Source organism: Vidua macroura, chromosome 11 (genome assembly GCF_024509145.1).
Source record: "Vidua macroura isolate BioBank_ID:100142 chromosome 11, ASM2450914v1, whole genome shotgun sequence".
Lineage (NCBI taxonomy): Eukaryota > Metazoa > Chordata > Aves > Passeriformes > Viduidae > Vidua > Vidua macroura.
Window position 1 is genome coordinate 7,128,311 of NC_071581.1, and position 27,052 is coordinate 7,155,362.

General features: G+C 39.4%; 1 protein-coding gene across 1 annotated transcript in view; it reads left to right on the plus strand.

Annotated features, from left to right (window-relative positions):
- Nucleotides 1-27,052, plus strand: part of LOC128812718 (neural-cadherin-like) — a 59,332-nt gene that overhangs the window by 13,073 nt on the left and 19,207 nt on the right. Inside the window, exons 2-21 of the mRNA XM_053987288.1 lie at nucleotides 1,784-1,981; nucleotides 3,057-3,282; nucleotides 5,689-5,893; nucleotides 7,554-7,665; nucleotides 8,702-8,951; nucleotides 11,727-11,869; nucleotides 13,540-13,712; nucleotides 14,722-14,890; nucleotides 15,628-15,798; nucleotides 16,332-16,504; nucleotides 17,521-17,688; nucleotides 17,887-18,136; nucleotides 18,231-18,358; nucleotides 19,221-19,407; nucleotides 20,151-20,294; nucleotides 21,401-21,684; nucleotides 22,200-23,814; nucleotides 24,876-24,969; nucleotides 26,208-26,392; nucleotides 26,618-26,847. Coding sequence (XP_053843263.1) covers nucleotides 1,784-1,981; nucleotides 3,057-3,282; nucleotides 5,689-5,893; nucleotides 7,554-7,665; nucleotides 8,702-8,951; nucleotides 11,727-11,869; nucleotides 13,540-13,712; nucleotides 14,722-14,890; nucleotides 15,628-15,798; nucleotides 16,332-16,504; nucleotides 17,521-17,688; nucleotides 17,887-18,136; nucleotides 18,231-18,358; nucleotides 19,221-19,407; nucleotides 20,151-20,294; nucleotides 21,401-21,684; nucleotides 22,200-23,814; nucleotides 24,876-24,969; nucleotides 26,208-26,392; nucleotides 26,618-26,847 — 5,105 coding nt within the window. The remainder of the gene's footprint in view (nucleotides 1-1,783; nucleotides 1,982-3,056; nucleotides 3,283-5,688; nucleotides 5,894-7,553; nucleotides 7,666-8,701; nucleotides 8,952-11,726; nucleotides 11,870-13,539; nucleotides 13,713-14,721; nucleotides 14,891-15,627; nucleotides 15,799-16,331; nucleotides 16,505-17,520; nucleotides 17,689-17,886; nucleotides 18,137-18,230; nucleotides 18,359-19,220; nucleotides 19,408-20,150; nucleotides 20,295-21,400; nucleotides 21,685-22,199; nucleotides 23,815-24,875; nucleotides 24,970-26,207; nucleotides 26,393-26,617; nucleotides 26,848-27,052) is intronic.

Genomic DNA, 27,052 nt, shown 5'->3' on the forward strand with positions numbered 1-27,052 from the left:
AACTCAAGAGAGCCTCAGTGATTATCCCAGGTGACTGCTGATTTTTTCTGTTAAGAGAATTTTCTGGGTAAAAATAGAATGTACTCAAAGGTCATGATGGATTAAGTCTCAGGAACCTAAACTAAGAAACTTCTATTTGACTTTGCCGGTCACAGCACCAAGGAGTTTTCTTTACAACAGCCCACAAACTGGTTGTTCACAGATGGCAGATTCTGATGTGCTGTGCTAAACTTGCCACGTGCCAGCAGACAGGAACTTCTGACTATGGAAAGCTGAAGCTGCAGGAGGTGGTGCTTCTGTGGGAGTGAAGGGAGGACGTCTGTAAACGCACAGCTCACACAAAGGAACAGATTTTAGTTGGAGTAGGGATGTTTCTATAGAGGGATGTTATGCTGCAGTAGAGAGGGAGAATGAGTACAGCAGTTCAGCCTAAGTGAACTTCCTGGGGCAACATGCTTCCTTAGCAACACAACACTGTCTACAAGATTAGATATTTTGGCAGCACTTTCTACTTCAATATATACTTAAATACTAAGGTCTTTGTATTATTAATTAGATTTAAATTAAAACTGGTCGTTTTAGATGTTCCTTTTTGCATGTTGTTTCAATTGCTGTAGAGCTGTTTTGAAAATAAGTGCTTGTCTGTGTGTTTTCATGTATGTATAAATAATAAATCAACATTGAAATCAAGTATTAACACCATCAACTTTAAAAATTCTGACTTCACATCCATTATTAAGCTTGTGGCTAAGTCATGCTGTAAGTGTTGATGGCTGTTTTGGCTGGGCCACATTCCAGGCTGGAGCACAGTGCAGTGCCAGTGCAGTTGTGCTGCCTTTGGTGCCACATGGGGCTCACCCTTCTGGAGCCAGAGGCAGTGAATATGGCCTGCAGGAACATCAGCTTGGCTCCTGTCCAGAACTATGTACAAGGCCAGTGCCAGTCTGCTGGAAGCCAGATTGGCCCAGAGGCCCAAGTTTTATTCACACCGTGCTCCCTGATATTACTGATAATTATCGGTTTTAAAAAAAACCCTTTGCTCCATCAGTGTCTCAAGTGTCCTTTCTGCTACCTTTTCAGCAATACCTGGCTGAAACTTATTACTTGTTAGGTGCTCTGCTATTTCATGGGTTAATTTAATAATGGTAAAAGTATAATAAATGAAGAGGAAATAAATTTTTCCTTGATTTTTAAGGATCTTATGCTGTTGATTTTTGGAAAATTTTAAAGTTCTATTTTGTGGTGGTTTGTTCCTCTGGATTTTGATTGTATGTATTTAATAATATTTCAGCTTAAATAGGAGTGAAAACTATATTAGGATTTCAGAGAACTTTATATAAGGGCAAATCATTGCTTAGAGTAGATTAGAATTTTTTGGCAACAAGTATTTAACTTTCAAAATTCAGAGTTGCTGTAACTTTGCGTAAACAAAACATTAGATGCTTTTTTTTTCTTTCTTCAGAAAAACAAAACACTTTTTAGAAAAATGGTAATTAAAGTTTGAAAATTAAAGAATGGGTGATTTTTCCTAAGAAGAGATCTCAGAAGTATGTGATAAGGGTGGCCCCAGTCTTTCAGCTCAGCAGTGCTTGTGCTGGTTATTTCTTCCCCACATTGTGCCTGGATGCTCTTCATTCCAGAAGAACTTCAGACTCCAGGTTTTTCTGGATTATGTGCCAGCAGTATTGCAGGAAGTGCATACTCAGGTGCTGACAGGTTTCTGTTACTCTCAGTACCATGAAGTAGCTGTCTAATGATTTCTTCCTTTTGCTGTGACCTTTAGGGAAGGATTGGTACCTGGTGCATGTCTCACTTACTGTGACAGATGTGAATGACAACGTCCCTGAGTGGGCCATGGAGCCCTTCCCTTTCCTGGCTGTGGTTTCTCCTGAGGCTGCAGGAGGGACTGAAGTGTACAAGCTGCTTGCTGTGGATGCAGATGAAGGGATCCATGGAACTGTAGAATATTTTCTCTTGGAAGGTAAATTTTAACCCTCCCATTCCCTGGGTATGATGCCTCACTACTGTGACTTTTTTAGCCTCAGCTTTATTTTCCCTTCTTCCTGCAAAAGGCTGATAAACCTTCAGCTCTATGTGTGAGAAGATCAGCTTTTATTGATATATGGATAGATTTCTTTGCAAAGTTGAGTTCTTGCCAAAATATATCCCTGGAGATGATGGGGACTGGAGCACTCAGTAATCCCAAGGCTTTGGGAAGGGGTGGCAATGGGGACTGTATTTATGAGACAGTCTGTGGAGGAGTAGTTTGTTGGGTGAAAGGAAGGTTAATATTCCTAACCCTTGTGGGAGTCATGCTCCTGGTTCATTTGTAAAAAAATTTCAAAGGTCTGGGTTGTGCAAAGCTTGCACAAACTCAGTGATAATATTTTGTGTAAAGTTAAGAAACTTCAGTAATAGTTCAAAAGTGTCTGAGCAGATGAGGAGCAACAATACCTCTCCAGTGGAGTATTTTCTGGTAAGGGATACTTGGGGTCAAGCGACAGCAAAGTTTTGGAGGATAAAAGAAAGATGAAGACTATTCAGAAGGGCCTGGAGTGACAGGACAAGGGGGAATGGCTGTAAACTGACAGAGAGTAGGTTTAGGTGGGATATTGGGAAGAAATTCCTCCCTCTGAAGGTGGGGAGACCCTTTAACAGGTTGGCCACAGAAGCTGTGGCTGCCCCTGGATCTCTGGAAGTGTCCAAGGCCACGTTGGACAGGGCTTGGAGCAAGCTGGTCTCGTAGGAGGTGTCCCTGCCCACGGCAGGGGATGGAATGAGATGGACTTTAAGGTCCCTTCCAATCCAAACTATTCTATAATTCTGTGATAAAGAAGAATGTTAATTGTCCAGAGAGTGAAATGGAATTTTGAAATGCAGTCATGAATGATGAATGTAATGACTGATTTCTAAGTTCTAAATAAACTTTTGAACCTTAGTGTGCATGCTGCTCGTAAGCCAAAGCCAGCTTGGGAATTGACACTGTATTCTCCTCTTAATTTTAATCAAATGAAAATGTTCTCACTGGTGACAATTTGTGGACGTGTTCCTTTCAGGTGGCGAAGACAGATTTGAAGTTGAGAAGGACACTGGCTGGATTAAAACAACAGGTTTGCCACTGGTGAGGGACAAGGAGTATTTGCTGACTGTACTAGCAGCAGATAAACTTGGAAGCAGAGGGTCCCCAGCCTCTGTTTCTGTAATTGCTGGATTCCGACCACCACAGTTCACCAACATCTCATACTTTGTGTATGTTCCTGAGAGCACCCCGCAAGGAGAGCCGTAAGTAACAGCTCACAATAGTGCAGTGAGGTTGTGGTCCTGCTTTTGACTTCTGTTTGATCTCCCCAGAGCCTTGGTATTGTTTGTGAATCATAAATAAATACTGTGAGAAGCAATTTAGGTCTCTTAATAGAAGTGATACAGACACAGTTTGGTGATACATTGTTTTAGTCACCCTTTGTAAAAAGGGAGAAGTGCTATTGAATAGTTGTGCTTTCTTACTTTTTGAAATGATATGGAAAGATTAGATGTTGATTGTGTCTTAACTTTCAAACAAAATGCAGAATACAAATTAGTACTGTTACATCATGAAGAAAGGTATCCTGTGTGAAAGAATTTGACACATTTATGTGTCAAATTTGGAGAAGTGCCTTCTCCACCAGGTGAAAATTGGAAAAACCAAGATTCTTTTTCCTGTCTTCAGCACAATGACAAACTGAGCTAAAATGAAGATGCCACAGAACTTGTCATTTTATTTCTCCATTCTTTGTATATCCATGTCAATTGAAATATCACAGAAAATATAAGTAACATAAGTCCATCTGAATACTCAGTCTCTTTTTTTTTCCAAACTGTTTTTCTCTTACAGCAAATATTTTCTCTTCTACTTGAATCGAGAATACTTTTGTCCAGTCAATGTAGTCCTTCTGTGGCAGTTCAACTATTACTCATATTATATTATCTGAGGTGCTAATGTTTAGTCTGGAACATTCAGTTTTACAGTGTCTACATAACTAAGGACTGTTAAGATTTAAAAAAAATATTAGTAGATAACAAGGCTTTTCTTTAAAACTTCAATAAAATTAAATTGCACAGGCATAAAAGAAATGGAATAACTGCAAAATACTATAATGTCCAAAAGTCTTGGTTTCAATAATGTTTAGAATTAAAAATAAAATTATTAATTAATTTTTAACACTTTTAGAAATAGGTTTGCACACCTTAGATAATAGTAGATTAGGCAGTTGATCAAATGACTTGGTAATATCCAAAAGGAATTAAGTATTTTGTGTGGTTATTATATATGAAAAGGTCTTAATAGACATAATGAAAGTGTGAAAGTTGTTTCTGTAATGTGTTGGCCAGAAATAGCCATGAAAATCCATTTAGAATCCTAAAGTTCTCATATTTAAATTGGACCAATTACCCAAGTATGCAGGTGTAGTGGTTTTGGTTTGCCAAAGCAGAACAGTTGCTGTCATGCACTGAATTTCTGGGTTTAGGATTTCCTAATTAGAGCCTGATTTCAGGCTGCTGCTGAGCAGAGGATCATTACCAAATCCTTCCCTTCCTTTGGTCTGCCTGTCACACCATTGAGCTACAGCTGCATGGGCAGCCTGAGCCGAGGAGGTACAAAGACAAAAAAAGGCAAAAAATGTTTTCAGTTAAATATGCACCCAGCATGGCCTTGAGATTTTCAGTGCTGGCAGGAGAGCAGAGATGGCTTGAACATGCAGCCAGGGCAGGGAGCTGGAAGGAGAGCAAAATAATTCCTGTTGGAAGGAATGCAGTCATGCACCGGCTGAAACTGCCTGTGAGACCTCAGAACAGGAAAACAGGAGAGAAAACTGAAGTGAGATAATGACCTACAGCAGTGTTGTCCATTGGTTCAGTAGTGCACCAGAGGGACATGAGGCACAGCAGCATGGCAATGCAAGGGGGAAAAAAGGAGTTTGTGTTTTTTTTGACTGTAATTGCCACAGGATCATGTTGGTGTGTTCTCCTGGGAGATGGTTTTTTTTTTTCCTAAGCAACTTGCATGCTAAAGCAAGAGAACTTGAGGAATTAGTTTTCTGGTTTAAATCCTTTAAAAATATTTAGTTTTAATTTTTTTCTTTTACTTGTTATTGTGGGTGTTTCCTCTTAAAGGCTTTAAACATATTGCACTTCAGTGGAAAAAGATAGTGTCAGATGAGCTAACAATATATGTCCAGTGTAAGCTGTAGCACTCACTGCTGTTAGGGCCTGGCTTTTATCCTTTTGCTGTTGTCTGTTGGAACTTTAGGATGGTATGACTGCAGCAAACTTATCGTGCTCTTATTAAACCAAATCTTTTTCATCTTGCTTTATCTTTTAGTTTCCTGCCTGAAAATCATCACTACCCCAGAAAGAAGTTGAAGTAGGCAAATTCAGTTGCAGCAAAATTTAAATCCTCTGTTCCTGCATTTTTAATCCTTACTATGTTTCAAGAATCTTTATCTGTTTAACCCCAAGGTGATAGAAGCACTGTGTAACAAAATGCTTGAATTTGGTGTTTAGATACAGCTGTCACTGACTTCATTGAGGATACCTCTGAGCAGAGCTGCAGGGTTGCACCATCATTTCTGATATGCATCGCTTTTGTTATATTTTTCACAATGTCGTGTTATGTCCTTGAGTCCTTTCTTTTTATTTCTTTTAATGCAGCTTTCTTACAGTCACTGCTGTGTCATATCAGAAGAAATCCCTGAGCTACAGTTTGCTCACTAATCCTGGGGGTCTGTTCAGCATTGATCAGGCAACGGGAGAGCTCAGTCTAACTCGGAGTGTGGATTATGAAGGTGACCCCCACCAGTACCTCCTTTTGGTCAGGGCAGAGGAGAACGAGGAGCAGTCCAGCACTGCTGCTGAGGTAGGTGTTCCTCTCCAGCAGCCTGGGTGCATTTCCATTTTCCTTCATCCTTTTGAATCTGGACAGATTCACCAGGAGCTCCCATTTCCCCATGCTGGCCGTTCTGCTACCCATTTCAAAAGTCTTTCTGTCTGTGGGGAGATGTTGAGGAGTGGTTTAGGTACTCTTGGATTTCACTTTTGCAGATGCTCTAAAATCTGTTTCTGAGGGATCAATATGCCATCCCATCATAGATCCCAAGGCTTATCTGGTAACACATGGAAATGGATGTAGCCATGTAGACACAAGGTTTTCTATTACTCTACTTTCATCAAGTGTGAGGTACATTTCAGATTATTCCACTCTAAAACAAAGGCAGGACAAAGAATTACTTGTTTTGTATCAAGAACACAAAGTGAACTCGTAAAACAAGAAAGCAATAAAAATTCACTGATATTAAAAGGTGATAGTTTGTGGTATTTTAGAAAGCTGTTTGACAGCAAAAATATTTCTTAATATAGTTATTACAGTTATTTGAATTCAGAGATTCACTGAACTAGGAAAAGCATACTATATAAGTTTGTTCCTGCTGTAGGAAATAAGATAGGGAGCTGGAGACAGAATTATTAGGATCAAGTGTGAGGACACAGAGAGACAGGAAGCAGTATGCCAGTATAACAAACACTGGCTGCAGCACACCAGAGCCTGATAGTTTCAGCTGGCCCATGTGTGCTACAAGATGAAGAACAGTAAAATACGACTCAAAAGAGAATTATGAGATGATTTTACAAATATGTTTAGCCTAGAGGTAGTTTAACTTGTACCTGCTTTACACTGATACAACCTCAATAGTTCATGCATATCTGCTCTGCAAGACTCATGGAATACAGCTCTGCCTGGTGTTCTGTAATGCAGAATGCCCTCACTAACTGCATGAGGTGCAGCAGCATGAGCACCAGAAAGGCTTCTTTACACACTCCTTACTGTTTGGAGTGTTAACTGTGGACTCATATTTGACACAGGAATAAGAAAGCATTTGTAAAGATGTTAGAGGCAAAATTGTATCTCTTACTTAGTTTACTAGAACCATAGAATATCCAGGGTTGGAAGGGACCCACAAGGATTGAGTCCAACTCCTGGCCCACAGACACCCCAACAATCCCACCCTGTGCCTCAGAGCATTGTCCTTGAGCCCTGACAGGACTGGGGCTATGATCACTTCCCTGGAGATCAGGTCCACTTGTATCTGATTTGTGCTGCTGTAATTAAATTCAGGACTTGGTCTTAGAGATTTATAATGCTAAAATGTAATATGCTTGGCAGTAGAGTTTTTAGTGTTACAAATCACAGAAGTGTTGCAGGATAAGATAATGGAAAAAGGGTGCTTGGCAAGCAGATGGTCCATTTTCCTTTAAACTAATAAGGAATAATCAATGGAGATGAAAGGTGAGTGGAAAACATTGCTGCAGGGTCAGGGACTTGGCAATTTCTGGTATCTTGGAATGTAATATTTCAGTGGCACTCAGCAGAAAAAGAGCAATCTAAGAAAAATGTCTTATCCTATAGCTGCTGAGGACTTCAAGGATGTTTTTGGGAAATTCTTCCATGTGCTATTTCCAGAGCAGTAAGGTCGTTCCCTTGATTCACTTTGCTGTTTAACATTCCCCTCTTCTCCATTAAGGTTTTGGTTGTAATCACAGATGTGAATGATTGTGCCCCTGCATTTCATCAGTCGATTTACAGCAAAGTTGGTGTTCCTGAAACAGTTCCTATGACAACTGCTCTTCTCCAAGGTTAGTGCTCCTGAAGCCATTTATTATCTTCACTGTATTTTTCTCCCTTGCACTACTTAGAATTCAGTTCAGAAAGCAAAATTACCTGTCCCAATGTGGGTAGTTGCAGCTCTCTGAAGGCAAATGACGCCTTGTAGGTTCATGTCAGAGTTGTTTACTGGTGTCATAGCCCAAACAATTTTGGGGGACAGGAAGGCAAAGGAAACAGATTTTGTTTGTGGAATTTTGAAGTAACAGAACTTTGTTGTGGTTGGTATTACAGCAGCAGGCTCATAGTAGCAGTCTTGCTACATTTCTTGAAGGAAGAGAGTGATCCTGGATCAGTAGTTATGGACACCTCAGCTCACCTCTGCCTGTCTCTGAGAGTCCTGTGTGGGCTTGCTCTAGGAATTCTGCTCTCTTGCATTAACAGCCTCTTGTACACTTTAACTCTTCTATGTGAGGTTTTGTTTGGATGCTTGACAAGAAGATTTTGCTTCTTCCCAGGGAGACCAAGAACTTGAGCTTCAAGTGGTGGTGCTCTGTAAAGTGTAGCAAGAAAAAAACCCTATGTCTATTAAGCAGTTGTACAAGGGCCTTGTATTAGTCTTTAACCCTTACATAAACTTTCTCTAAATCTGGAGGGGGGAAAAGGAAATTCAGCTGCTGGAAAGTTGCTTTTCCCTAGTAAATAGGCTTTTATAACCTCCTTTTGTTCTGCTTAGTGATTTATCCTGTACTGATGGTAGTTTGTTAGTTACTGGTCTGGTAACTGTGCTTTTAGCATAGATTTTTGTAGGTAATGAATAGGATTTGACAAACACATAATGGGCATCAGCTGAATAATGTATGTAAATATCCCATCTTTAATTGCACAGTGTGTGATCTGAGTGATTTTGAGTCAGGTAGACATGAGAATAGGGTAGGTCAGGTGGACATGAGAATATACTTCTCTGTGTGGGAATATATTCTTGATGGTACACGACAGTAGTAGTAAATGCACTTACCATTCCAATTCACTAACTTTGATCTACACAATGTCTTTCTCTTCTAACAGTGACAGCCACTGACTGTGACTCAAAGGAGAATGCCCAGTTGCTGTATTACACTCTGAGCCAAGACTTCAGCATTACTTCTCATGGCACTATTTTTCCAGCCACACGGTTGGACTACGAGCGCCCGAACCACCTCTATGAGTTCATCATTATGGCTGTAGATCAAGGGGAAGAGCCCAGGACTGGCACAGCAACTGTTAGGATCCATGTCTCCAATGTGAATGATGAAGCACCTGAGTTTTCTCAGACAATGTAAATACATATTCTTCAGACTCCGTTGTCTTTTACTGTTGCTTTTTGTATTTTTGTTGAATTGGCCTGTCACAGAATGGCAATTGGCTTTGGTTCAATCAAAGCTGAGAGCTGGTCTGACAAATGTGGGGTGATATTTTGACTCTGAAACCCTCAGTAAAAAAAAAAAAGGTAGTATATAGACAATAAATTTTATTACATTTTTATTTATTGTTATTTATTATATCTCCTTTATGCAATTTTATTTTTTTCCAGTATTTTCTGAAAGATATGGTGCAAAAATTTCAGATTATACAGTTCAGGCGCACCCCTCCACCACCAAAGGAAATCAGGCAGAAAAAACAGGCAACAGAGTTGTTGCCATCAGCCCTCATCTAGAGACATGGGGGAATTTTGCCTTTTAATTCGGCAGTTTAAACTTAGAGTCAGCAGTCTGCATCCCTGGTTTATAGCTGTCAAAGAAAAAAGCTTAGATGACACAATCCTAAAAGGCAACTGAATTACAAAACCCACAAGATAAATGCCATTAAGTGGAGTTCACTTAATTTCACTTTCCATCCCCTACAAATTGTATGTATATATTTTTTTTCTTCTAAATACATGTAAGCACTTTTCTTCCATAGCTGGGACTCAGCAGCATCTGAAGCAATGCCAGAAGTACTGTAAGCTAGCACTGTAAGTTAGAGGCTTAGTAATGGAATTTCCAGTCAGCTTCTGCACCAGCTTCTACTCTTAAAAGTAGAAGTTGCCCAGAACAAAACCGAGGCAAAGATTTCAATGATGTTAAGCTGGGGGTTTAGCTGAACAAAACATCAAAGCTTTGTGACAGTCCTTGTTTTATGTGCAGATAACCTCTGGCTTTGAAATCTTGTGCCTTTCTTTCTTTTCTAAACATTGCTGAGGAGATATGGCTTGGAAATTTTGATCTTTTGTAATTTAATATTGGATTTCTGTATATTTTCAAATACTAAACCAGGTTATGTTTCTCACTCTTTCGCTGATGCCTGTTTTTCATTTAATTTCTTTTACTGTTCAGTGATATTGAATATTAACCTGCATCTGTTCCTAATATTTTAATCAGAAGTATGTGATACTATTTAAGATGCTGTAAACATATCTAACAAACTGGAAACAGAAAACATAGTTTAAAAAAAATCCCTGCCAGGTCTTGTACCTAAAGGTTACTGAAGACTATGATTAAAATAATATTATTTTAAATTACCAAACCTTCACAAGAAGCTTTTCTGTTGTCTGTGCAATAGCAGGGAAACTAGTGTTGTGTGTATGTGTAGATAGGCATTGGAATTGAATTATTCTTCTGGAATACAAATTATCTCAAGTTTTTGGTGAGCTAGGCTTTGATTTTGCTTTATCTTTCCTGTTATGAAAAAAATCTTGAACCCAGAGGTAAATTTCAGACAGAACTTAGTTTAAATTTTCCATGAAATAGAATCATTGTGAACACATGTAAATTTGGGCCTGTTGAGAAACTATTTGCAGTTTAATGTTGTGCTCTGTGGCAGTCTAATACAAATCTAGGCAATGATGTTGTCCTTCTAGCCCTTTGTTCAAATAGATTTACAGCCCAGTATAAACTCATGATTCCTTGCCATGAGCTCTCTTTCATCAGTTATTCTTTATCTCAGTTATGAAATGCTTAAGGCTACCACTCTCTTTCATGTTGTTAGTTTTTTCATTCTCTTTTTTAAGAGATCTCTTCTGAACTCTGCTCTCCCTGTATTTAATGTAAAAAATTATCAGAATTACTGTTCATTTGCTTTTGAGATGCAGAGTTAAGACAGTGCCTTGATGTTTGTGACTGAGCTAAACCAGAATGATTTACTTCTCTTACTTCATTGCATATAAAACTGGGGGAAGAAAAGAAGCTGTTTCTATGGAGGTTTCATAGAAAGCACAACAAGAAATGTGAAGGAAATGGTTTTCTGTGTATCCATTTTCTTTTCCTTCCAATTTTTTGTTATTCTCAGCATCTGGCCAGTGTGTCCATAAGCACTCTAACCCAATGGTGCATCTGTATTATGCTGGATACAGGCAGCTGCAGTTCATTCTTACAGCTGAGCTTTGGGATATCTCCTGTGGATAGGCCTGGTGGGTGCTTAGTCTGACACATGCTCAATGCAGTCAGATAAAATAATAAATATTGGGGACTTTACTCAAGCAGGGGGCTTTTCTACTCCAGAGAGTATTAAGCTTAGGCTGATAATGCCTCTTAAGAGCTTACAATGTCAGTGATGTGACTGGACTTGAGCAGAGATTTTTGTAAAACTGACATTATGCAGATATCCTCCACATCTCACTTTCATCTTAGTCCTTCTGGGGCAAGGACTCCACTGAAAGTTTTTTTGAGGGCTTGTGTCAGAAAGTGCTGTGATGGGGACTGCTTTAACTTACCAAATGTTTGCTTGGAGTCTGTGAATCAGGAAACTCATTTTTTTAAATTAAAAAAACCCAAGTGAATTCTGCATTTAGCATAAGTCTGGTTGCACAGCTCATCTTCAAGGCTGTGGTACTGCTGAAAGTTTGGAGGGAAATGTGGGGGTAACAGCAGAAGGATGTGGATGGTTGGATAGGTCATCAATGCTATCATTTCACTGCTTAACAAAAAAGCATCATATCAGTATAATTGTACTAGAAAATTACAAATTCCTGCAGTGCCCTTTGAACAGGTAGTTAGTAGGTGTTGTAAAGCTTAGTTCTCTATATATGACATCCTGGTTAAATTCATGAATGTGTGCTGTCTGGGTTTTTTAACAGCTACAGGAGCTTTGTTTCTGAAGATGCAGGCCCAAACACGCTGATTGCCACAGTTAATGCTGTTGATCCTGATGGAGATGGTGTGACATATGATATTCTGTCTGGGAATCAGAAAGGGAACTTTGTTATTGACCCTAAGAAAGGTAATTGTGTATTAGCTCTTTGCTGCTGTGGCCATAATGTTGGTCCTGTTGTGATACACCTTGAATTTGCTCTTACTAGCAAACTGAATAGCATGTGCTATCCTTCTTTATGAGAAGAAAAAAGGCTCCTGCCACATTGGTGTCCTCATTAGGAAAAAAAAAAAAAAGTGCACAAACACCAACCAGTAGGTTGGCATATCCCTTTACATTAATAGGATTTATTTACTGTTGATTGCTTGAAAAAACAGAAGAGGATGTTTTGAGATTGAAACAGGCAAACAAATTGAAATCCCATTGAAGGATTGAAGTAACTTAATTAACTTCAGTTAAACTACTTTGTATTTTGAACTGCAATCAAAATCTGAACTTAGATTTTCCAAAGCAGAAGTTTTGAATACATAGGAAGGAGCAAGCTGCCCTTAGTTATTCCTTCACTTTATTGCATAGAGTTTCACTTAACATGAAATTTTAATTTCAATGCAATCATGGTTTTGCAATATTAATGTTAGATTCTTAAACGTTCCCAAAAATATGGTCTGCAGGTAACTTGCAAGCATTGAATCATGACACTGAATTTACTATGAGCTCCTTTACTTCCTTTCTGACTTAAAAATAGAGTTGCAGGTTCCAAGAGTTAAATTTCTACAGATGCTTTGGCACCTGAAGAGGAGCAAAGGTTTTGAAAGTGTCTAAAAACTACAGCATTAATATACATGACACTTCTGAAGATCTTTTTTGTGAGAAACAGATTTTTTTTTGGTCAAAGCATCTCTACATTTGATTGATAGCATGTCCTGGGATTAGCTCTATAGTTTTAATATAGAAAATCATGTATAGGTACATTTATACTTTTTTGTCAATTAATTCTATAGTATTTTAAACTTAATTTTAGGAATGTTAGCATTTTTTCCAAAACACTTTTAGGCTTTTCTTGCTGAATAAACCAGCAAAAGTTTATACAGTGGCTTACAGCAGTTTCTTTTCAGGAGTGATGTCAGGGGAATAGTCTGTACCCTCTTGTAGTAGAAATGTGGAGGTACAGTAAAGTGTCAAAGTTAAGAGCTGCAGCTAAAATAATACATTTTCAAGCAATTTTAGTGACATTGATGCTGTGAAAATACTCTGTTGTGATGACAATTGTGATTATTCCTGATGAATAACAGATGTGATGGATGGTGGAGCAAAAGAATGACAGCCCCTTTCTGCAGGATCTCAGGCAGCTGTGGTCCCTTCTGCATTTGTAGCACCTCTCTTTCTGCCAGTGCCTCTGTGTCCCACCCAGCAGGGTGTGTCCTGTGGGGAATTCTGAGAGTGGCAGGACAGAGGTTTCTCAGCCTGTGCCTCTGTAGCTCAGTGCTGCAGGAAGGTAAACTTGAACTAAGTTCAGCTGAGCTGTCCATGGCAGCTGCAGATTGATGAAAGCCATTATGTGCAGGTCAGCTGAGTTGTGGCTGTTGGCTCAGTCTGCTCCATAGACAAACCTGTTGTGATGTCTTACTTTTGTTTTAATGTGGGACTGCAAGTAAACACTGTAGTTAAATTAAACAGCACAGCCTTATGGTTTATTGGTGAATAGGTAAGCCAGAATGCTTTGTTGTGGTGATTACTAGTGAGAAGAATAATGGGATTGGGTTAATGCAGCAAAACCCCACAACTTGTTGTTTTTACAGGGCTACTTAGACTGCGTGCAAGCCCATTTCCTGAGCTGCAGGGGACAGAATATGTTCTGAATGTCACAGCAACTGATGATAATGCCTCTGGAGGGCCCCATCCTCTCACAAGTACTGCCCAGGTTGTAGTGAAAATTGATGATGTCAACAATAACAAACCTGTCTTTCAGAAGGTAAATATATAAGCCCCTGTCATTTGTACTGGACTGTGTAAACATGTTTTAGCACTGTTGGCACTGCAGGTGTGCAGCAGATGAGCTGGTTAAGAGGTGCTCTGCTTCCCTCTGGGTCCTGTCTTCTCTTCTTTCTGCATCCCTCCCTAAGGCTTTCAGGGTTTGTTCTGCTCTTGTGGCAGAACAGCTCCTGTGAGCTCCTGTCTGTTCCCTGTACCACACCTCATCTCTGGCATTTCAGAGGATGAGGCCAAGTGAAGCACTTCTGGAGATCCCATGTGACACATGTGAGCAGGAATCCACAGGGATAGCTGTCTGTGCAGTGGGCTTGTCCCACAATACTCCAGAATACCTCTCTAAATTGCATAGGCTTCCTTTGATAATGGCGTGTCTGGAACTAATGAAAGAGAGAAGAATGAGTGTTTTAGCTTAAATAGTGAAGTACTGTAAAAAAAAAAAAAAAAAGCTTGAATTTGATTTCAGAATGTTAATTCCTGTTAAAGATCTGTTGTCTAAAAATTTCAGGTGTGGTACTGATGGCTCAGATGTTGAGCAATGTTGCATATTTTGAAAAGTCAGCAACTATTCATGTCAGTCTCAGAAATTCTCAGTAACCTCTCCTTGACAAAATTACTTTGTGTAGAGATCCCTTTTTGATCAAAACAGTTCTGTGGTTTGGGCAAGTGTATGCCCTTTTTTTTATTAGACCTTTGCTAATATAGAAAAGTATTTGCATTTGGAAGCAACTTTAACTTTTTCTCCAAATATTTGCTTTAGCTGGAGATGTGGCCTCATGTTTTGTGTTGTATGTGTAACCACAAAATAGCAAGGGAAATTTAAATTAATTATGGTACAGATAAAGCTTTAACAGCAGAGCATGGCAATGCAAGTGTAGCTAAAGAATCCTTTTTTTCCCCTGCTAGTATACCTCTAAATCAAAGGGCAAGGGAAGTCCTTAATTTGTCTCTTTTTAAAATTGTTCTTTCTTTCTTTTTCTCCCCTCTCTTAGTGCCAGTATTATCGGGAACATGCTTCTGTCCTGGAAAATCAGCCTTCAGGGACTGTTGTTCTGCAGGTTGAAGCCACTGATGCTGATGAAGGGGCCAATGGAATAGTGAAATATGGTTTGATGCACAGAGATGGTGTCCTACCAGCATTTAGCATTCATCCTGACACAGGTAAAGCAAATGTCAGTACTGATAATGGCATAGAGAAACCACCTTGTGACACTGTTGGAGGAAAGGCTTAGATAAAATCAGACTTCATGATTTTTCATTTAGTGTTTTGACAGCAGACCAAATATAAACTGTATTAACTGCATGAACAAGTCTTCCATGAAACTAAGTTTCATACATGTCCAGTACTGAACTAAAACTGATGTTTTCCTTGAAATGTGGAAGTTCTGCTTCTTGTGTGCTTTTGTAACTGGATTTAAAAAACCCAAACAAACATATTTTAAGTGTACATTATCTTGCAGCATTGCTAATGGCATATAAGTGATTTATCCAAATGACAGCAGTCTTACAAACAGGAAAGGAACTAAATTTTAGAAGGCCAAAACTAAGTTCAGGCTGAATATCTGGAGGATAAAAGATATGAAACATTCCTTTACCTGGTACTTACAGCTCTTCAAAAGAAATAATTTTTTGAGAAACTCATTCTCTCAGTTTGTAGTTAGCTTCACTTTCTAAACTTAAATTACACTTTCATTCTAATTCCAGTTCCTCTGTGTACAATGTCAGCTGTTGCAATTGTTAAATCTCAGGGTTGGATCCTTGAACCTGAAGCTGATGTTATAGGTGTACTTAACCTACTGCATTGTATCCCAATGTATTGACAGAAAAACAAACATCTGCATGAAGAATATTGCCAGATGCACAGAATTTTAACTCTTTGATATTTAATTTGTTTTCAGGAGTTCTGACAACTCTTCAGGTATTTGATCGAGAAAAACAGAGGGAATATCCCATCACTGTGACAGCAACAGATCAGGCAGCAGAGCCGCTCATTGGAATATGTCAGATCAATATTGTCATCCTGGACCAAAATGACAATGACCCCAGATTTGAAAACACCCACTATGAATGTAATTGAGAGTCATTGGATAGAGTTTCAGTGCCCTGAGTGTGAGCGTACCCCATGTCTCAGATTTTTGGGTTTTCCTATCCTGGCAGTAGAACATGTGACAAATTTTGATGCATCCAGAGATGCATGCACTTTGCTTATTTATTGCAGAGCTGTTACTCTGTGTAATGTGTGAGGTACCATGTACAGCCTTGGCTCATAGGCCTGCCTTATGGGAAAAGTTCCTTGAAACAATAGCCATGTCATTCATACAGAGCAATTATTCTCTGGGTTAAAATACAGTTAAAAGAAGTATCTTACAAGAAGTTAGAATTCCAGGTTATGAATGGGGTAATATAAAGTTCAGATATGATCTGTAGCTCTGGAGTGATAGCAGCCCTTTGAAATACTCAGTGTGTGTGGCCATTGTTACAAGGAAGAGAAGATTATACTAAAGGAATAACGTATGACAGTTATTTCTTTATCACTTACTAAAATGTCCATGGTAGTTTAGCAAATTAATGATAATTTTGAAATCTCCTTTCCTTCCCTTAGATTTCCTCCGAGAGGACACAAGAGTTGGGACCAGCTTCCTGCGTGTTGCAGCCCGGGATGATGACTACAGCTCAAATGCTGCCATTACATACTCCATAGCAAGTGATGAACCAAATTATTTACAGATTAATCCTACCACAGGCTGGGTGTTTGTAAACCAGCCCATATCTCAGGTATGGTGCTTGCTTTCTTTTTTAAGCAGACTATTTCAATATATGTAGGAGGGACTGAGGTCATGAGTTTGGGTTACCCCCTCAGGTTAAAGGATCAATACATCTATTTAAATTAACCATCAGTCTAAGGCTTTTAGCTGCTGAGTTCATGGACTGTGAATTGCATATGAGCAAGGCCTGCTTTCAGCTGGGAAGCAGCAGCCACAGCACTGCCTCAGAGACTTGCTCTTCCCATTTCCCTGGCTCTGGCATGCTGATTCCAAGGGCTGGAGGGCTGTGTCATAAGCAGGGGAGCAAGAACCCAAGTGTAGCACTTCATTGTGTTTATAGGCAATGAGTCAAGACACAAACCTGAATAGGAACAAGTGTGAAATTTTGGTTCTGATACAGATTCCCAATTTGATATATGTCAGTTGTGGTGCGTTAAACATAGCTGTCCCTTAGGAAGGTGAAAGCATAATTCATGTAGTTATCTAAAATTCATTAGTTTCAGCTCTTTCTAAATACCTACACAAGCAGTTTGATATATTCATGTTTTAAAGTAATTTGTTTTGAAATTGAACTCTTGTTGTTGATGTCAGTCTTTAAATAGATATTTTTAATACTGACATTGAACTTCTAAATAGCTGACACACAAAAGTTTGGTGAAGGTGTATCCTTTTAATGTATTTTCTTTAATGAATCTAAGAACCCTACAGACCTAATAATAAGAACTGTTCATAGGTAAGCTTAAGAACTCAGGGCCTCCACAAAGTGGATTTTTTGGTTCTGTTTGGTTTTAAATTTTGTGTGATATTTGCTTAGGTTTATTGAGACATATAGCAACATCTTCCAACCCTCTTAAGTAAAGTAAGTAGAATTTTAATCAAATTTACACCTAGTTCATATTTTGAGTTCATCTTCAGATCTTTTTTTTTTGTGAAGTTTATTTTTAAGTGTACCTTTAATTTTATGTATTAATTTCTTTTGGAGGCCTGCTCAAAACCTTCTGTAATTAAACCTTTTTTACTGTTCAGAAGTCATCTATAATTCGAGAGATTACTGCTACAGATGGAGGCAACAGGAGCAGTAAAGTTGAACTTGCTGTAACTGTAACCAGTGCAAAAAACCAGCCTCCACAGTGGGAAAGAGACAGCTATGAAGTTGTTATTCCAGAGAATACAACACGGGATGCCTCAATTTTGGTAAGGTTGTTTGTCTGTCTGTAGCTCTCAGGCTGCAGCATAACTGAACATTGTTTATTTGCTTAAATAGTGAGCTTTTATAAGAGTTCTGTGTTTTATAGCTGAATATCTGGGAGAATGAAAACACAAACAAAAGCTTTTAGAAATTTTGCTATACTTGTGGAAGGGTTGATTACACACACTTTTTGAACTGTGCAGACAATCAAAGCAACTTCTCCCCTTGGAGATCCCCGTGTCACTTACAACCTGGAAGAGGGGCTTGTCCCAGAGACCAACATGCCAGTGCGTTTCTACCTGACTCCAAACAGACATGATGGTTCTGCTTCAATCCTGGTAGCTGAGCCCCTGGATTATGAAACAACAAAGAGCTTTCAGCTGCGGGTGCGAGCACAGAACGTGGCTGCAGTTCCTCTGGCAGCATTCACCACAGTCCATGTTAATGTCACAGGTGTGTGAGCTGCTCAGTAATGTCACAGTATAGTCCTGCACTGTTTTCCTTTAAGTTTTACAGTTTTCTCTCTGTGCTCTTTTTGACATTCTAGATGTCAATGACAATGTCCCATTCTTCACTTCATCCATTTATGAAGCCTCAGTAACAGAGGGAGCTGATGTGGGGACATTTGTCACTCAGGTGTCTGCCACTGACCTTGACATTGGTCAGCATGGTGAGGTAAGAAAGTGGGCACCTTCATCTCCCCTGATGAAAGCTGTGGAATAACTTCCGCAGGAGCAATGGTTAAATAGTCTGGAAATCTTCAGCCTAGAAAAGGGATGACTAATAGGGAAATGTAGAATGAAATAAAGTAGTTAATTACACGCTTCTCTGTGCTGCCAGGTGAAAAATGCAACTAAAACTAGTAGGTGTGAGGCAGAAAACAAAGAGGAAATATTTGTACAGCCTGTAGCTTAGTTGAAATGCTTCCTGTAGAATTCCTTTGTGTGGAAAGTTCTACATAGACCTAAAATGAGACTGGATAAATGAATGGAAGAAAAGATGTGTTAAAAGCTTGTGTGAGTTGGAAATCATGGGCAGTACTGCAAACTGAGTCCTTACAAAATATGGCAAGTTAACACCCAAAGCGGATGTATTCCATGCTGATCAAACAAATCAAAAATAGATACGTCCTTAGAACAAGAGTGCAAACTGAAGTCAAGTCACAAACCCATGCATATAATAGAGGGTAGAACATGGTCTGTGATCCTGAGCAGGTTCAAATGCAGCTCACCTGTGGATGTTGTAGAAATACTCGGGATCTTTAGCTGAGTTTGGGTGCTGTAGCACAAGCACTGTACAAACACGTGCTAGTGAAATCAGCAGCTGATTAGACAAATTATTTTCCTTTACAGATCAGCAGTCAAGGAAGTTAATTGGCTTTAGACCAGACTGCTGAAGCTGCAGTTTTACCCAGCTTCCTTGGCCTGATCGAGTACTCGGACATGGGACAGTTCTGCCTCTCTTTAAGTACTATTCTAGTTGTGAACTATTCAACAAAAGGAAAGTATATATTAACAACTTCTTTTTAATCCTGTAGATAACTTACTCCCTGTTACATGACAGTGGCAGAGACTACACCTGTTTTCGCTTGGACCCCCAGACAGGCTCCATTTACACCACCTCGGTGTTTGACAGAGAGGAGAAGGGCTCCTACCTTCTGGAAGTCAAGTCAATGGATGGCTCTGAATCAGCTCGACCTGGAAAGCATGGGAAGCCAAACTCTGGTAAGAGACAGATGGCTGTGGGAAGTGTGATATTACTTGGATTGTGTCTGAAAACAGAAGCTCTGAAGTGCAAGATGAAATGGTAATTTCCTCTTTTTTTTTCATGTCTTGTTGGGACAGTGTCTGTGGTTCTGGTTTTGTGGTGGCTTTTTTACTGTTTATCTGTGCAACAGTTGTGTTGCAAGATAAGCTTTACATGATGATCAAGCAAGTTTTTTGTTCTGAAATAAAGAAAACCTATATACCTGCATATTTGGAGTTTAGAGAGTGTTTTCTAGCCGGCAAAGAAGTGCCTATTATCTGTAGGATGCAAATCTTTGGGCAGTGCAAGTGTTTCTCAAAGCACTGCATATATACGGTATTCAGTCAAAAGTAATTATGAAGCAGGAATATGCACGATAGAAAATCCTTTTGTCAGTTGATCGTCCTGCTTAAATAAAAACTTAATTTTGTGGCTTCAGGATGAAAAGTTATGCCTAAACACTGTACAACTGCCATATTAGGCATCAATTACTCAATTATTCATGTAGTATGTGTTTAAACAAAGTGGACGTGACATTTATTTGATACCCAAGTGCTTTTGAGTAATGTTGGTATATAGGCAGTCCACAGCCCTAAGGGTTTGTTTCTGTATTGTCTGCATATTTGTCTCCATTGAATGTGCAGGCAGACAGGTGAAGGGAGTGTAGCTGACAGAAGTGGCACAGCTGGGGGTTTGACCCTGAGGCTCCTTGTCTCTGCAGACACGGCGTACGTGCGTGTGTCCGTCAGCGACGTGAACGACAACCAGCCCGTCTTCGCCCAGAGCGTCTACGAGGTGAGCGTGGACGAGGACCAGGATGTGGGATCTACCATCCTCACAGTCAGTGCTAACGATGAGGATGAAGGTAAAGCACTGCAATCCCCCACAGCTCTGTCCAAAATATTAACCAGTTTCATTAATCTCAGCACTCCAAGGCATATTTGGTAGTGTGAGAAAAGGAAATGTCTTTCTGTCTCCAGATTTTAAAAGTTCTTTAAGTGTGCACTGCTCAGGCATGAACATTAGTTCATAACTGTGAGTGTGAGGCACAGTCTCTTATTTCAGGAGACATGCACTTATGTGGGATGATAGGGGATAATTTCTATGCCTGCGGATACAAATTTTTTATAGATGAGATCATTTTCTTACAAGTGGGTGCCAATAAAAATGTCCTGGTTAACTAGAATAAGTCAGACTGGATTTCAATGAGATTCATTTGTTTTCTCTATGATGTTTAGTATAGTATGTATAGATAACATGTTTAGATGTATAGTTTTGCTTTGTTTGTTTGATTTGAATCTAGACTTCTTAAATGCATATGATGAACTTTAGCTACACTGTTTTATCCACAAATCAGCCAGAAATTCAGCCACTAATCATGTAAAAGTACATAACCAGTGCTCATAAAAGAGAAAGGGATCAGTAAATGCTTGCATCTTTTGACCATGGAGCACTGCTAATTCATCTGCACTGTGTGGTGAAACACTGCTTTTTTGTTGTTGTTGCACAAGTCCCAAGGACTGTGAAATGCAAGGAAATCCTGACTTCACTGGATTCCTCCCACTCTGTAGGAGGCTGAGGCAAATGTGGTGAAGATGTATTGCAGAAGGATTTACCTACTCAGGGAACTTTTAGTTTGGGACTTAGGCTGCCTGTCAATCTGCTCTGTAGCGTTGGGCAGAGGACCTGATGTGATGGATATATGGCACTTCATTTCTGCTCTCTAAATAAAATGAAAACAGAATTATTACTTCATTGCATAGACACACTTTGTAGAGACAAACTACAGTTGGACACATCAGAATTGAAAATGCTGCTAAGTAATCTGACATAGCTGCATGTTTTAAAAGACCACAAAAATGATAAAATAAAAATAATACCACTAAGCAGTTATTGTGTGATTTGTACTTCATCTCACCATCAGTCTACTTCAAGAAATGTGTGTTTTCTGACACTGTTGGTAATTGACAGGAACAAATGCTAAACTACGGTATCAGATCACAGCTGGAAACACAGGAGGAGTGCTGGATGTAGATCCAGAAACAGGAGCCATTTTCATTGCCCAACCACTGGACTATGAAGAAACAAAAATGTATGAGATCCACTTGTTGGCTTCTGATGGGAAATGGGAGGATTATGCAGTTATAATCATCAACATCATGAATAAAAATGATGAGGCTCCAGTTTTTTCTATCAATGAATACTATGGAAGTATAATTGAGGAACTGGATTCATTGCCAGTCTTTGTACTTCAGGTAGTGTATGCAGCTCCACAGATTATAATATTTCAGTGAAAGAGCTCAGATTACTGTGGTACAATTATGTTAAAAATAACTCAGCACATATATATTAATGATAACTTTGACTAAGTTTTTTTATCACTGAAGAGAAGAAATGGACTTCTGTGGAAAAAAATATAAATTACAGGGATAGTAAGTAGGATAAACAGGATGGATTTGTTAATCCTGAAAAGCAAATAATAGACAATTTAAAGTAGCTATCAGAATGTAACATTTAAATTACCCGTATGAATATGAAGAATATAATATTATTTTAGTACTAAAATTGTTAAATTGTTAGTATTTTTAAAAATGCATATTTTCCTGCCCTGAATTGTCCCTGGATTTGCTATTCCCTGGCATGCACATGTTAATACCATGTCATATGCTTTTGCTTGGAATCCTTTAGACTGGAGCAGCATATAGGGTGTGATGCAATCACTGCATATTTCATACTTTCTATGTTTGGTTTTTTTTCAAAACTATTGTAGGTTATGGCCAGTGATCCTGATAGTGGTGTTGATGGAGGAGATTTGAGATATTCCTTGCATGGGTATGGTGCAGCTGACATTTTCACAATAGATGAGAAAACAGGCAGCATTTACTCCCACAAGAGGCTGGACCGGGAAGAGAGAGCACTGTGGAGATTCATTGTGTTGGCTACTGATGAAGGTGGAGGAGGACTTACAGGGTTTGCAGATGTGATCATCAACGTGTGGGATATAAACGACAGTGCACCCACATTCACATGCATGCCTGATGACTGCAATGGGAATGTCTTTGAAAACTCTCCTGCAGACACCTTAGTCATGGAAATGGCTGCAGTCGATCGTGATGACCCAAACGTTGGTCTGAATGCTGTCCTGACGTACAGGATAACAGAGAACGTGAAGAATGAGTTTGGTACTGACATGTTTAATATCAATCCCAGTACTGGGACCATCCACGTGGCAGGGGGACTGCTAGACAGAGAGAGGACTGAAAGTTACTTTCTTACTGTTGAAGCAAGAGATGGGGGAGGACTAAGGGGAACTGCCACTGCCACTGTCTGGGTTGCAGATGTCAATGATAGCGTTCCCAAATTCACAAAGAAGCTGTGGCAGGCAGCAATTCCTGAGAACAGTGCCATTGACTCAGAAGTCCTGCAGGTGTGTGCTACGGATGCAGACGTTGGGGAAAACGCAGACTTGATGTTCAGTATCATTGGGGGAGACCCAGATGAGAAGTTTTATATTGAGAATGACAAAGAATGGCAATGTGGCACTGTTCGACTGAAAAAAATGTTGGATTTTGAGAATGCCCGTGAAAGACAGTTTAATCTTACTATTACTGTGGAAGATCTGGATTTTTCTAGTGTTGCAGTGTGCCTGATTGAAGTTGAAGACTCAAATGACCACAGTCCAGCTTTCCTTTCTCAGTTTATTCAGACAAACCCTGTATTTGAAGACGTGCCTGTAGGTACTACAGTAACCACAGTGAGGGCTACAGACAAGGACTCTGATTTGAATGGGAAGATTATCTATTCTATAAAGTCAGATTCAGACCCTATGAGACAATTTGTGGTTGACCAGTTTGGTCACTTGGTTGTGGCAAGTGCACTTGATCGTGAAGCCATTCAGAAATACGCTTTAATTGTACAAGCTGCAGATCAGGGGACACCTGCCCGCACTGGAAGTGTCACAGTTTTAATTAACTTGCTTGATATTAATGACAATGGACCAAGGTTTGAAGCACCATACATGCCTGTAGTTTGGGAGAATACATTGAAGCCTGAAATAGTGCATATGAACCATACCTCAAAGCTGCTTCATGCCTTTGATCCGGATGCTGAGGAAAACGGGCCACCCTTTACCTATTCATTGCCACCAGAATATCAGAATTCCTTGGACTTTTCTCTTACTGACAACAGAAATAACACAGCTACTATAACAGCTTTGAGGTCCTTTGACAGAGAAAAGCAGAAGGTGTTTCACCTGCCAATAGTTATAACAGATAGTGGGATTCCAGCGATGAGCTCCACGACCACCCTGACTATAACAGTTGGCGATGAGAACGACAACTGCCATGAGTCTGGCCACAAGGAGGTCTATGTGTACAGCTACAAAGGTAAGTGCTAGGTGGATGTGAGATCAGATTCATGAAACAGCAGAGTTTTACACTTAATTTCTTTCTTGCAGTCCATTAATCTATTTCTTTAATGGTTTACATACTTCAAAACTGCAGCTCCTGTTCTGTAAACGACTAAGTACAGTGGAATAAGTGAAATATATTTGTTAAACTCAGACCCTAGTGTGTAAAAGATTATCCACTAAAGAACTGTTAGCTGCAAACAGCTATATATTGAACTTGCAGAAAAAGCAGTATTTTTATAAATCCATAAAATCTATTTTCCATTAATGAGTGTTCACCTACAGAAGGTATTTTGCAGTTACATTTTCTGAGTTTAGTATGCCTAAATTACAAAAAATATGTGACCAGATCATACTGCAGAAATGAGAGAATGAAGCATCCAGGTTGGCTTGGCTCCAGATTTGAACCTTAAAAATCTCCCATGTTGCTGAACCTGGACTGTGGATTTCAAAACTATCCTTCCCTGGATTTGTTCCTCCTACTGTTTTAGAAAAATTGATTGGATGATTGATTGAAAAATTGATTGGGAGCTGTGCCAGCTCCCAAGGGCCTGGAAAAATCACCAAGACCTGGCCCAGCTTGGTGTCTTCTTGCGCTTTTCCTTTTCCTAATCAGCTCCTTCTCTCCCAGCTGTACCCCATAAGATGCTCTCCCTCTTTTGCTGTGTTCCACTTGTGTGCTCTTCAAAATAATAGAGTAGCAATGAAACATTTGGAATTAACTGCTGATGTGGAGATTTTTAATTTTTCTTTTGTCGGAGAGTTTTTTAGAGAGTTGTATTTATGTATGATTCTGGTGTTGTTTTGTGCTATTTCCAGCTTTTCTTCTTTCATGTGGCATCTCCACTGTGCTCACATTGCCAGAACTGGCAGAAATCATATGACAGGCTATGCATTGTTTTAAGAATCTTGGATCGTAACCATCACTAAATTGAACAGGAATCTGAAAATAATAAAGGCAGTAATGAATGTCACAGAATATAAAGTGCACTGAAAAGCAAAAATTAAATGCAGATTTATTGTAATTTATCTCAACAGGAAAATGGTCAACAACAGTGCTTGGGGAAGTGTTTGCACCAGATCAGGATGACTGGGACAATAAAACATTTCTCTCTGAAGGAAAACTGCACAAGTGAGGATTGTATTTCTGTCAAAATGAGTAATATTTATGCTTCTGTAATTATTTTCTCACCATGTATTTCTCTGTGTTCAGGATGTGCATAAAGCCAGGGTTATTGAGTCTGTTAAGGGATGTACCTTTCGAATGCTCTTTTTCTTTTTCACTTGGGTTACTAGGTATTAAGAAATTATTGCATGAAATATTTTTTGCAAGACAATGCAGGATCACACCACGATGTTGATTTTTAGTCAGATGTCATCGTTAATTTACTTTAAAATGTGCATTCTGTAAGCTCTGGTTTAAAAATAGACAGAGTCCAAAGGCTTGCTTTCAGATGTTAGGGTTGATGGAATACAAATCTTGAATTTAAAAGCAAAGAAGGGAGTCATTTCATCAAAAGTGGAGGGGAATTTGGTGCTCTCCTTTGATGGCTAAATTTACAATTTAATGTGAAAACCATGATTCAGATTAGTGGAAGTTTTTTTCTGTTAATTGAAATGTTGAATTGGACCCTTAATTCCTACTTAGACATTATTTGTTCATATCATAAAGTGAGATGGTTTATGACATAACTATATGCTGTCTGAAAGGGAAAAAACTGGATGTGAAAGTGAATTTTACACTGTGCTATGACTAAAAGTTTAAAAGCTTTATGTAGCCCAGAATTAAAGACTTTCTGTCCAGCAGCCCCTGGGCCTGTTTCTTTGTTAAGAGGTCACTGTTCCATAATAATGGTCATGGAAGATTTCCATAATTGCTGATTTTGAGGTGTCTAATGAAGGTCGTGTGAGAGATTTTATACAGACTTACCCTGAATTGCCCTTTGAGGTGTCCAATGAAGGTCGTGTGAGAGATTTTATACAGACTTACCCTGTTCCAGATAGAGATGTGAGAACCTGGAATGATCAGTGTGGGTTTGTCACTCCCTATTCTGACCTCACAGCCTTGCCCATGAGGACTGTGCTGAACCACCTAGTTCAACTGCACAAATTCAAATTGCAAGTTCAAATTGCTTTTGTTCAAATCTGGGAGAGGCTGAGTGGCAGGAACATCTCTTTATAAGATCTGCAGATTGTAATTTCTCAGTTAAGGTGGCTGAGGTGCTTTTCTGAGGTTGTTGGATAATTGCCATAAGTTTTGGCCCTATAACCTTCACAGTAACATTTAAGCCCTTCTGAATGGTGTTAATGAATAAAGTGAGTCCTCAACTTTGATTTGTTAAGATTTTCTAATTGAAGGTTTCTGTCTAGATCTTTCAGATTAAATCAGAGGACTGGGTCTTTGCTGATGGTGGATAACACTCCTCAGGGAATATACAACTTAAGAGTCAGAGTTTCTGATGGAGTTTGTCCTGATGTTATATCTACAGTACAAGTCCATGTCAGAGACCTGGAAAATGAAGCCATACAAAACTCAGCCACTGTGCGTTTCTCAGGTTGGTTTTATTTGCTGGTGAGAGTTTAGATGAGCTGCTTCTCTAACTGAATGTTCATGTGGTGTAGGTATTATTACATCAATACTTGATTTGCTACTGTACTGCTACTGCACTGTAGGCTACTTTCTGGTATGTTTCCATATTGTTAAATAAGAAATAAATTGAGAAATTAACCTGTGAGCTCCCAGGTATTCAGGTTTATCTATTTTTGAATCCCCTGACCAGATGTCACAGCAGAGGAGTTCATAAGGAGAGATGAACACGGCAAAACGAGGCATGGCGAATTCAAGGAGTTCCTTGCAAAACTGTTACCTGCAAAGCTGAGTGATGTGATTGTCTTCAGTGTGATGGGCAGGGATGGAAAACAGACAGATGTGAGATTTGCAGTCCGTGCTGGCTCGGCCTATTACAGACCTGAGAAACTGCATGCGGAGATGGCAGCGTTCAAAACTGAGGTTGGTTCTCCTCTGTGGAACTCAGCCAAACACTGAGTTTGCAGGGTGTGTATCCCAAACCTCAGTGGAAAACTATACTGCATCAGCAGATAAGGGTTTTATTGCTTCACTCAGGATAAAAACAAGTGTTTAATTCAAGCTTTCTCCCTTCTTTTTAGTGCCATGCATACTGGTATGGTGTGGTTGTACTAACTTCTGCTTCAAT